This window comes from Mytilus galloprovincialis, chromosome 3 (assembly GCF_965363235.1).
Source record: "Mytilus galloprovincialis chromosome 3, xbMytGall1.hap1.1, whole genome shotgun sequence".
NCBI classification, from domain to species: domain Eukaryota; kingdom Metazoa; phylum Mollusca; class Bivalvia; order Mytilida; family Mytilidae; genus Mytilus; species Mytilus galloprovincialis.
The window spans coordinates 41,933,500-41,946,697 of record NC_134840.1 but is presented as its reverse complement, the minus strand read 5'-3'; the positions used below and the strand labels follow the sequence as shown (position 1 = coordinate 41,946,697).

The following is a 13,198-nucleotide window of genomic DNA, read 5'->3' as shown; positions in this document are numbered from 1 at the left end:
CTAGAGTTAGGCTCCTTTACCTATGTAAAATACTAAGAAACAAACTAAGAAATATGATGGACAAGGGCTTAATCAAACTGGTTTTAATGACTCAACCCTCCTACCAGATAATGAAAGTATCAAGTGCATGTACTGTTATTTCAGACATACTTTGGTATCAATGTGGATGGTGTCCAAGACAGACTGAAAAGACAGGCCTTGAAGACCATGGTCAATACATATGGTCAGACCCCTAAACAACTGTTCCGACATCCACATCCACCAGGAAGTATTGTTAGAGAAAGTATGTCCAAAGTGATCTCCCAATTAGTACAACAGTCGTACAGTGTCAGCGTTGAGAAGGATTTTGATCATGGCTTTGTCTATGTAGTAAGTGGCAATACAACAACAATAAACTTTATTATTTATGTTCAGTCAGGGAAATATGTATAGCTTATATTTTAGATTTATAATTTATAGAAAATTTTGATGAATACAAATATTGACCTTGACATCCAATAAATGTTGAAGCTATCTACTGCTTTATTGTTCACATAGAGTGCATATTTTGACCAGTAAAAAACTTTTTTGTGATATTTAACATATTTAATCTTTTTATATTTTACTTAATTTTTATTGAAACAAGATTATTCAATACCTTAAAATGACTATGTGTACAATATGTATGTTAAAAATATAAAGTGATTGATATAATTCAATGTTATACATTTTATTCAGCCTAGTCCCTTAGACACTGTTGAAGGTTTGAAATGGGGAAATTACATTGGCTCTCCAGCAAATCCACCACCAAAAGTAGTATGGCAGGAAAAGTATTCACAAGTAGTTGCCTCCCTTTTACCACTTCCTACTGGTGATGTCATTGGTGTAGGTGTTGATACCTGTTGTCTTACTATGCACAGCAAACAGAAAGGTATTTTAAAACATGTTTTTGCTATTACAACATGTACCAACTTATGAGTAAAAATTGTATTGTGATTATGTTAATTTATTTGGATAACTTAACCGTTCATTCAAATAGCACTGCTTCACTTAATGCTGTACTCATCTATTGTTGAAAGGTTTAACATGTAAGATTTTTTTGGCATTTTAAAAGCTCTCTATTGACTGCTTTGAGTGGGATTTTTTTCTTTGTGATTGCTTTGATGCCAATTCAGGTAAATAGTCTTAAAGCCATTACTCCTGTTATCTATAGAATAGATGTATTACCGGTAATTGTCTAAGAAATCAGATTAAAATTAGAGATTTTTTAATTTTAGGATCCTCCTTGTACAACACAACAGATGTAGTATGGGCAGCCATAGTGACATGGAAGTTTCCAGATGGTATAATTAGAATAAACAACAAACCAGAACAACCATACCTTAATCTCATACAACACAGTCCTTATGATCAGGTAAAAACAAGTCATTTTATAGCTGAAACCTTAATTTAAGATATTTTATGTAGGTTTATGTGTTATATAAACTTTCAACCATATTCAGCATAAGACTGATTGATTGGTTGTTGTTACTTAACATCCAGTGGTAAATATTTCATGCATATTCAAGACAATAGCATATTAACAAAAAAATACAATAGTAAAGCCCTGTAATAGGGGTTTGACTGGGATGATTGGATGGCAATTTTGAAAGCCACATGAAAATTAGAATATATTAGATAAGGACAGAAATTTAGCCTTTCAGCAGGCCACATTGAAACTTCAAAGAGTTGTTGCAAGTGTTCTGAACATGCAGTGTGCGTAGTATGAAACATGTTTATGGTGTCCTTTTATTTACAACACTATTTGATATTGTGATCATGGGTAGATATACTATTGACAGAATTGTAGTAAAATTGTGTGGGCTGGAGTGTTAATTGTAACAATTTGAAATATTTTATATACTTTTGTTTTCTAGGTTACCTATATAGCTGCCATAGCAGATTGTCCACATCTGTTTGTTGGCTGTGAAAGTGGATCTATTACTGTTTATCAGACTGTCTTCAATCAAGCAAAGGTATTTTAGCTTAAAATTAACTCTATTTATTTTTTTACAAATATTTTAGATTGATTGATTTATTGTGATTTACTTTATGTCCATTGGAAAGATTTTCTTGTATATTCATAATAAGAAGAGGTTAAAGAATAAATCAATTAATTAAGTAGTATCTTTAAAACAATGTGCATTGATCATGAAAATTTAAATACCACTGTTAAAAAGTGTTTAGATGTTATCCTTTAAAACAGTTGAAATGTTGACTTTTGCAATACAGTAATAAAATGGTATCCAGTTATAACAGGTGGCCTACTGGTCTAAGTAGTTGAACTACTGTATCCCTAGCCTGTACACGCAGAGGTTGTGAAAAGTGAAAAAGTGAGAAAGTGGTGTTAAGCCCAAACCAATCATTCAATCAAGGTAAAACATTACTAAGATTAACCATTATACTTGCAGACAAGTGATATACAGATTAAAGGAGTAAAACATGTGTTATATGGTCACACTAGAAGGATTACACAGATAGTCATATGTAAGGCTTACAGTATATTTGTTAGTGCCAGTGAAGATAGATCTTGTATTATATGGGACTTAAATAGGTAAGTCTTTATATCAATAATTTACCATTCTTATACTTATTGTTTTTTTTTCTATCAATTTGAATTAAAGAAGATAGTTAAAGGTCTGAAAAAATACTAGAACAATAATTTTCATTAAATGGATTTTTTAGAATGAATATTACTAGTCAATATGCCATCTTTCAATTTTTTGTTGGATAAAAATTGGTGGCACTTATCTAATAAACATTGGAACCATACTTTAGCAAATGCACTTTCAGCCTTTTAAATAAGATACGAATTAGATCTGAGTATTGTTACTGATAAGCTTCTGTATGAATTGATAATCAGGGAAAGGTAACATTTTGCAATTTGAAGCATTTGAACATCATGACAGTTCGTTGCCATGAGGTCACTGTGTCACCATAACTTTTATTTTATGTTTGTGAAGGATAGATGTAAGCAATCAGACTTAACAGATGAGTTATATATCAGTTGGACATTTATATTCATAGATTGATATTCATAGAAGCCTGTAAAAGTACAGAGGGTTGCATAGCATGCATGTGTAATAATGTCATAAGCAACTGCTTCATTTTTTACTTGATATTCATGTTCAAACAGTAAAATTGAGCACATTTTGTCAATTACAGATTAAGTTATGTGAGGTCAATTGAAGGTCACAGTCATGGAGTAGATGTTGTAGCCATTAGCCCAACGGCTGGAGATATAGCTTCAGCAAGTAGACAAGGTAAAACATATTTAAAGTACATGGTCTCAATAGTAGTTGCCTAACAGCTTCTAGGAAACATGGTAAGATGTGAAAATTTAGAATACAGGTATTTATTTCAAAGAATATTTTTTTTAATAGTTGTCTTATATATGTTCACAAAGGAAAAATGTAAACCTGTCCATTTATTTGTAGGACTTGGAAGCTGTTTACAACTACACAGTATAAATGGTGAATACATACATATGTACATCTCTCAGGACCATGTGATTAACTGCCTGGCTTTTTCTACAGCACCAGAAGGACAGTCTATAAATGTAATAGCAGGAGGTCTAGATAATGGTGTAATAAGGTAACTATTTTATTTTTCTACCTCAGGAATAGATTACCTCAGCTGTATTTGGCAAAACTTTTAGGAATTTTTGGTCCTCAATGCTCTTCAACTTCGTACTTTATTTGGCCTTTTAAATTTCATTTGATTCGAGCAACACTGATGAGTCTTTTGTAGACAAAATGCGCATCTGTCGTAAATATAAAATTTTAATCCTGGTATCTATGATGAGTTTATTATACATTATACCCATAACAAAAGTTTTCATGTATCAGAATCAATTATTTTTAGTAGAATTTCAATTTCTCTAGTATAAAGCTGTAATTTCTTTTCAGTTAATGTAGGGAGAGTCAATACATCAACTCAGGGTATTGTCATTTTGAAATAATTTAATTTTGGATGTAACGCGTCTTCTGATTGGCTGACGTTATTTTGTTATGAGCCCATAGACATAATTTAGTCATGTGACCGTGACGTTATCAACGTTTTTTCATGGTTTTCTACGGTTTAAAATGAAATTTAGAATTAAATTATAAGAAATGACTGTAATATTTTTTCTGTCTATTCAAAATAACATAAAAAATGTGGTGCACACTGTTAAATAACCCGCTACGCGCGTTATTCTGTGTGCACCAAATTTTTTATGTTATTTCTTCATAGACAGAAAAAATATTACAGTCATTCCTTAAATAATTTGGAAATCTAGATTACAACTTCTTTAAACAAAATTGTGTGTCATCACAAACAAGGCTAGTAAAAAGTTTACTACTTTGTTAATCAATTATCTACTCTGAAACTATATGCACATTCTGTAATTAACTACTTCGGTGCATTAAAAAACCCCAGTCATTTGAATATATATAATTGATAAATATTTTGTGTATTGATAATTCATACATTTCTGTTTATATTAAAAGGATATGGAGTACAGTTGATTTAAGACATCTCCGAGATCTACAAACCGAGAATCTCATGTTAAAACCAGTTATCAGGTAATTATTTTCCTTGTGTTCTTACTTTTGTCATAAAGGTATAAATACCCTCCACCCATTTATGTATACATGCTTTTCTTTGATTTTTATGCCCCACCTACGATAGTAGAGGGGCATTATGTTTTCTGGTCTGTGCCTCCGTTCGTCTGTCCGCTTCAGGTTAAAGTTTTTGGTCAAGGTAGTTTTTGAAGAAGTTGAAGTCCAATCAACTTGAAACTTAGTACATTTGTTCCCCATGATATGATCTTTCTAATTTTAATGCCAAATTATAGTTTTGACCCCAATTTCATGGTCCACTGAACATAGAAAATGATAGTGCGAAGTTCAGGTTAAAGTTTTTGGTCAAGGTAGTTTTTGATGAAGTTAAAGTAACATCAACTTGAAACTTAGTACACATGTTCCCTATGATATGATCTTTCTAATTTTAATTCCAAATTAAAGTTTTGACCCCAATTTCACGGTCCACTGAACATAGAAAATGATAGTGCGAGTGGGGCATTCGTGTACTATGGACACATTCTTGTTTTTTATTTATTAGTTCAAAATCAGTAGTATCCCCTTAAAGTCATATAAAATGAGTGACTGGTGAAAAATAATGTTTATCCAATTCTTGAACCAATGCATGTATATATCATAAAATTAGTCTTCTGTGCTCAATTTTATCATTTTTTACGCAACCATATCGTATAATCATCATTTTTTTCTCTCTCTGTCTGTTATGAAGTGAAAATATGGCAGCTACTTAAATGTCCTGTTTAGAAGCTGAAGTTTACTGATTGACACCTTATAGTAAACAATCAACAATTAAACGTGGATATTGAGCACATGTTGAACATGTACAATCAGATAATAGTTTATTTTAAGGACAGGTCCATGGGTATTGTGATCACCCGATTTTTATGAGAGGGTCACGCTGAGGTCACTTTGCATACGGAAAATATATTGGCAAATTGCTTCCTGGAAGCATGCAATTCAAATAAAGTAAACTTCTAAGTATGAACAAATTAAAGAATTTTCTTCAGACAAAAGTATATGTACATAAGCTTGATAATGAATACTATCCATTTAAAAAAACATGTGCATTTAAATTTGAGGTTTCATATGACTTTAAATGTCCTCAAATATTTTGGTCATAGGGTGTGGCCAATATTTTTTCAGGAGGAAATATATCTAAATAATGAATTTTAACAGAATATATGGCTAAATCATGTAAAATTTCATACGTTATAAACTTTCAACATTATCTAAAACAAATTGCAGACAATAGAATATGTCTACTTTATTCAAAATTGAATTTTTGGAGATTTTATATAGTTGTTTTCAGATGTGATATCACAAAGTTCAGTTTTTATGGCCAAATTTAAGCTTTCCTGGCCCTACTCCTTTATTGTATTTTTTTATTTGAAGCATATCTGTATATGTTTATCTTGTATATTTCAGTGTTGTGTTTACGTATGATTCACATCGTTTGTATTCAACGCTATCAGATGGAACTGTTGCATTGTGGGAATCACCATCCTCAAGCAAACAACTGTTACCGCACAAATTTGTAGCTTTTCTGTAATATTGACAACCATAAGAAGGCAACAGCAAAATTGTTTAGTTATAGAGGGAAGAATTCAAATAACTGACCGTGCAAGGGCTGTAAAGCCAGTCAAGGTCGTTAAAAACTTCCATCATCATCATTGAATTCAAATGACTTACCAGTTTAAACATTAATAAAATACATATAAATATTGATATATAAAATGTGAACTTTCATGATTTTAATGATGAGATGTTGTTTTATTTTTTTTAAATGCCTTTGTTTTAAAGTGAGATATTCTTCCATTATCAAGTGATATGTACTACACAGTACACTAAATATTTGTGTATTTTGATATATACTTTTATTTTGGCTTATGAAATAAGCTTTTTATATGTATACCGGTAGATATTTATAAAGTTTATAAGTTTGCATTACTAAATATTTATTTCTGTAAATTACTATCCAAGTAACAATTTGGAATTTGATGACTATGTCAGAGTTAAATTAAAATTTTTAGCTCACCTGGCCCGAAGGGCCAAGTGAGCTTTTCTCATCACTTGGCGTCCGTCGTCCGTCGTCGTCCGTCGTCGTCCGTCGTCCGTCGTCGTTAACTTTTACAAAAATCTTCTCCTCTGAAACTACTGGGCCAAATCAAACCAAACTTGGCCACAATCATCATTGGGGTATCTAATTTAAAAAATGTGTGGCGTGACCCGGTCAACCAACCAAGATGGCCGCCACGGCTAAAAATAGAACATAGGGGTAAAATGCAGTTTTTGGCTTATAACTCAAAAACCAAAGCATTTAGAGCAAATCTGACATGGGGTAAAAATGTTTATCAGGTCAAGATCTATCTGCCCTGAAATTTTCAGATGAATCGGTCAATCGGTTGTTGGGTTGCTGCCCCTGAATTGGTAATTTTGAGGAAATTTTGCTGTTTTTGGTTATTATCTTGAATATTATTATAGATAGAGATAAACTGTAAACAGCAATAATGTTCAGCAAAGTAAGATCTACAAATAAGTCAACATGACCTAAATGGTCAGTTGACCCGTTTAGGAGTTATTGCCCTTTATAGTCAATTTTTAACCATTTTTCGTTAATTAAAGTAATCTTTTACAAAAATCTTCTCCTCTGAAACTACTGGGCCAAATTAATCCAAACTTGGCCACAATCATCTTTGGGGTATCTAGTTTAAAAAATGTGTGGCGTGACCTGGTCAACCAACCAAGATGGCCGCCACGGCTAAAAATAGAACAAAGGGGTAAAATGCAGTTTTTGGCTTATAACTCAAAAACCAAAGCATTTTGAGGAAATCTGACGGGATAAAAATGTTTATCAGGTCAAGATCTATCTGCCCTGAAATTTTCAGATGAATCAGTCAATCGGTTGTTTGGTTACTGCCCCTGAATTGGTAATTTTGAGGAAATTTTGCTGTTTTTGGTTATTATCTTGAATATTATTATAGATAGAGATAAACTGTAAACAGCAATAATGTTCAGCAAAGTAAGATCTACAAATAAGTCAACATGACCAAAATGGTCAGTTGACCCGTTTAGGAGTTATTGCCCTTTATAGTCAATTTTAACCATTTTTCATAAATTAAATTAATCTTTTACAAAAAATCTTCTCCTCTGAAACTACTGGGCCAAATTAATCCAAACTTGGCCACAATCATCTTTGGGGTATCTAGTTTAAAAAATGTGTGGCGTGACCTGGTCAACCAACCAAGATGGCCGCCACCGCTAAAAATAGAACATAGGGGTAAAATGCAGTTTTTGGCTTATAACTCAAAAACCAAAGCATTTTGAGGAAATCTGACATGGGATAAAAATGTTTATCAGGTCAAGATCTATCTGCCCTGAAATTTTCAGATGAACCGGTCAATCGGTTGTTGGGTTGCTGCCCCTGAATTGGTAATTTTGAGGAAATTTTGCTGTTTTTGGTTATTATCTTGAATACTATTATAGATAGAGATAAATTGTAAACAGCAATAATGTTCAGCAAAGTAAGATCTACAAATAAGTCAACATGACCAAAATGGTCAGTTGACCCCTTTAGGAGTTATTGCCCTTTATAGTCAATCTTTAACCATTTTTCATAAATCTAAGTAATCTTTTACAAAATCTCCACTGAAACTACTAGGCCACAATCATCTTTGGGGTATCTAGTTTGAAAAATGTGTCCGATGACCTGGCCATTCAACCAAGATGGCTGCCACGGCTAAAAATAGAACATAGGGGTAAAATGCAGTTTTTGGCTTATAACTATGAATTCAAAGCATCTAGAGCAAATCTGACAAGAAGTTAAATTGTTAATCAAGTCAATATCTATCTGCCCTGAATTTTTCAGATGAATTGGACAACTGGTTGTTGGGTTGCTGCCTCCAATTGGTAATTTTTAAAGAAATTTTGCCGTTTTTGGTTATCTTGAATACTATTATAGATAGCGATAAACTGTAAACAGCAATAATGTTCAGCTAAGTAAGATCTACAAATAAGTCAACATGACCTAAATGGTCAATTGACCCCTTAAGGAGTTATTGCCCTTTATAGTAAATTTTTAACAATTTTCATTAATTTGGTAAATATATGTAATTTAAATTTTTACCAAATATAGTTCTCTGTTACTAATGGGCAAAGTTCATTATAGATATAATTGTAAGAAGCAAAATCGTCCAGTAAAGTAAGAACTTCAAACACATCACCATCACCAAAATACAATTTTGTCATGAATTCATTTGTGTCCTTTGTTTAATATGCACATAGACCAAGGTGAGGGACACAGGCTCTTTAGAGCCTCTAGTTTTTTATCAGTAGTCTTATTTATTAGTAGTTGCAACCAGAGCTTTCATTGCAAATATTATAAACCATTATGTATGCCTATGTATATGCATGCTTATATGTTAAGTTGATTTATTTAAAAAAATTTGGGAAAAGAGTTGTGGTGTTTTATTAATTTAGGCAATATAATTAAAAAAAAGAATAAAAATTATTTGATTATTGCTAAGGATTTGTGTCTTTCAATACTTATCTTCTTTTAAAAAGTAAGATTTTCAGTTTCTAATAGAAATTAATTACATATTTTATATTAAAATGTTTTTATTTATTCATATGTTCTACTTTGGTGCAAACTCGTTATCTCTATATTTATGAAAATTTTTAGCAAAGAAATCTTTGTAATAACTGTAAATATCATATCAAAAGTACTTTAAAAGTAAACCTTTTTACAAATGTACAAGACAAAATATGTATGTATATATGCATGCATATGTTAGGCAGCATTTCTGACATGTAAATATATTGAACATGATATTCCCTTTATGCTTTTGACCGACCGTGCAAGGGCTGTATAGCCTGTCAAGGTCGTTAAAAACTTCCATTTGTATATGCTTAATTTTATTTATATCTTATTTTGCTATATAACTATATAAACATTGCTCTGTCTCACTTACTCAATAGTTTTAATTCTGTGGTTTATCTTTATTTTTTTAGACATTAAAGAATACGCTAGTTAGAATTTTCAAATATGATTATTGCTTGCTTCTCTAGTCTTGATTTAACAAAATCTTTGAATTTTTATCATCTTTCATCAGTACTTATAATTAGGGACAATACAAGCTGAGATGTTGACATATATTTTACAAAGCATTTTGACAATTCAAGAAATTAACCAATGATGATTTAATATGTGAAATAAAGGATAGCCTTAATCCACAAGGGCAGTATTTGTCTTTTTTTTATATGCTCAGTATTTCTCATTCATAAATATGTGTCAAAATCAAGCAGTTTTTGTATTTTTTAAAGAATGATATTTAAAAACAAAGAACTATTTTTAGATATAAAAATCTCTATGAACATTTCCAGCTGAAAAACCTTTTTGTTGGGACTATCACATACACATAACTATTCAATATGAATTTCCCCCATGCTTTATCTTGATTTTCCAATACTTCAATTTCTATGACATATATGACCCATTTCATACCTTTCAAACTGATTAATGTTAGTGTATATGTAATATGTATTAGCCTTGCTATGGGAAACAAAAACAGTCCAATATGTACCCTAAATGTCTGCTGTTTTAAACCAAAAGAGCTGTAAATGATCATTGAAAGGTTAACACATATTTGTATAAAGATGAACAACTTTGATAAAGTTTTGTTTCTAAGTGTATCAAAATACTGTGGATTTACTTATTTTTGTCGACTAATTTATGTAGATTGAGGGAACATTTTATTTTTGTGGAAATTTGATTTCGTGGTTTTGTCAAAGTCTGCATATATGCCAATAAAATATTGAGCGTGTAAATTTGTGTTTACCTGCAACCAAAAAGCAAAACAAAATATTGTATCTAACGAATAGTAATGAATCCACAGTCTTTTATTTTTAATTGTTTTATTTTATAAAGCATACTAGATGTTTTGAATTAATCTTTAAATCTCTTTTGGAAATCCTTTTATTTTACACATATGACCTAGAGTGAATGATAAAGTATTAATTATTTAATATGATATATTGCAAGAATTATGTTATATAATAATATAGGTGTTTGTTAAAACACAGAAATTAAATTTCTTTAAAAGAAATATTTTTTGTGTGTCACCTGCTTAGAGTGTTTTAGCTCTGTCTTTTATTCTTGATTTAAGATAATGGACAGCTACAGGTAAACTATTGAACTAATAAATTTTAAGACAGGGTCATCTGTTCAAACTTAAAACTAATAGAACATAGAATTAATTTCTCAACAATATTGTATTTATGAGTGATTTTAACATAATTCCAAAAACTATGAAAAAAATTATCATTGAAAATTACCCTATATTGTTTCAGTTGTGTACCATATTTGTTAAAAATGTCATTGTTTTCTGTTATATTTGTGAGAAAAAATCCAATACAATATGATTGTTTATTTTGATGTACATTTATATTCTCTGAACTTAAACTTTGATTCTAGCATGAATCATGTCTCTGGCTGCGAAGAATATTTCTGTTTCTTTGTTGATTAATGAATGTACAGTGTAATGCTGTTATATAAATTCCAGTTGACACTTTTGAGACATTTTGAGATCCCCACCTACCATTCATTATAAACATATAATGCAATGGTACATTCAAAGATAGGGAGAATGATGAGTAAGTTCTCACACTTTGAGGTTGTGAAAATATTCATTTTGTTTAACTCCTCCTACAGTATTCAAATCAGCTCCTTTGAGTTGATAGAAAGTTTTGAGATACAGTATATTGAAGATGTGCATCTTACTGTTGGGACAAATTTATAGATTTTGTTCTTTTAGTTATTCTTGATATTCAATTGTCATTTATACTCTTCATGGAGGATGTCCAACTTGTGTAACCTTCTCCATTATTATTTTCATCTCAGAGCAATGAACCTTTGTACATACAAATTGTTATCAAAGGTACAAGGATTATAATATAGTACGCCAGACATGTGTTTCGTCTACACAAGGCTCATCAGTGACGCTCATATCAAAATATTAATAAAGCCAAACAAGAACAAAGTTGAAGAGCATTGAGGATCCAAAATTCCTTCAAAACGTTTAATAAAAAATTGGAGTTAACAGTGATAATAATTACAAAAACACATATACACAAGTCATTCAACCAAGCAACATTGGTTTTGTCTCTGGTTTAATTTGCAATGGTCTACCAGACCAGTCCTGAAAACAAGCTGCATTAGATTGCTTGCAGGTAAAAAAGTGAAATAACAAAAATAACAAACTCCCAGGAAAATTCAAAAACAAAAAGTCTCTATCAAAAAGCAACTTCAAAAGCTCAAGAACATTAAACGAATGGATAAGAATAGTCATATTCCTGACTTGGTACAGGCATTTTTTTAAGTAGAAAATGGTGGATTGAACCTGGTTGTATAGCTAGCTGAACCTCTTTAGGAAAAGCAGTTTAAACGACATGAGACCGATAAATTTTGAAAGTTGTTAATTAACACCTAAAGTTTTTTTGGCAAATCCTTGGTGAAAACGATGAAAACTTTGTTGAGAAGGAAATATGTAAAAGTAAATTACGAAACACCCACCAAAGAACCACCAAATAGAGTACCACTTTCCCAGAGGCTAATTTTGCAAATTAAATAGGATAAGAATCATAGGGAAATCATTTAGTTTATGGTCCGCTCCAATTGTTTTAATAAAAAAAAGATCTTATTATGAAGATTATGTATAGACTATCGAAAACTAAATGAAAAGACCATACATGATATGTTTCCGGTACCGAGACTGACGATAATTCGGATGCTTAAGTACCAATGAAACATAGTGAAAATGAAAAAGCTGTGTTTTAACTCAAATTGATGTACTTTCTTAGTATACAGCAATGTTAAAGGGATATCAATGATCCATATAAAATTAGAGAAGCAGTTAGCATACTTCAGTGGCATGTTTCAGTGCTTTTCACGAAAGATTGAAAATGAGTTAAAATCCTTCTAGCTGGACCTGAAGAATTAATGGTAATCAAAATGTAGATGCAAGATACAAGTGCCAAGGTGATGCACGGACATAATATATGCTAAACTTTTTCCAGTGTGATGCGACAACAACTTATGGAAAACTACTAGTACATTATATCCTGGTACGGAATTGTCTGAAGAGAGGACAGACGGGCGAACAGACCTGACAACATAATGCCCTTACTATTGTTTTCGACCATAAAATTAAAACAATATGTATATCACATTATATAAACTGTATAGTACAGGAAGTAAAAAAAAGAATAACGATTCACTTTTAAACATAACACATACTGCAACAACACTTACTGATGAAGAAAAATACCAAAATGATTATGCCTGTTTTTTTGTAATTCTTACTTTTCAATTCAAATAATACAAGGAACTGGATCGTCGTTCAAAATACTGGATACACAAATTCCACAAGTGTTTTTTCAAACAACTTTACATAGCTGATTCTGTCAGATGCTCCACAAAACATCTGCATCTATTTTATCAGCGATCAAAACCGGCCTGGCATCAGTGTTCCTATGAAACTTTAATGTCGGAAGGGGTGTCCAGTGTTGGGTGGATGGATCGAATCAGATGATAATTAGTTTTTTGT

At 31.3% G+C, this 13,198-nt stretch overlaps 1 protein-coding gene across 3 annotated transcripts in view; it reads left to right on the top strand.

Moving 5' to 3' along the window:
* The window catches only part of LOC143067971 (lysosomal-trafficking regulator-like), a 68,014-nt gene extending 61,628 nt beyond the window's left edge, over nt 1-6,386 (top strand). For all 3 annotated transcript variants that reach the window (XM_076241649.1, XM_076241647.1, XM_076241650.1), the window contains 9 exons: nt 145-369; nt 718-910; nt 1,257-1,393; nt 1,896-1,994; nt 2,430-2,572; nt 3,184-3,281; nt 3,456-3,612; nt 4,509-4,583; nt 6,024-6,386. In XM_076241649.1, the coding sequence (XP_076097764.1) occupies nt 145-369; nt 718-910; nt 1,257-1,393; nt 1,896-1,994; nt 2,430-2,572; nt 3,184-3,281; nt 3,456-3,612; nt 4,509-4,583; nt 6,024-6,147 (1,251 nt within the window). In that variant the 3' untranslated portion in view covers nt 6,148-6,386. The remainder of the gene's footprint in view (nt 1-144; nt 370-717; nt 911-1,256; nt 1,394-1,895; nt 1,995-2,429; nt 2,573-3,183; nt 3,282-3,455; nt 3,613-4,508; nt 4,584-6,023) is intronic.
* The last annotated feature ends 6,812 nt before the right edge of the window (nt 6,387-13,198 follow it).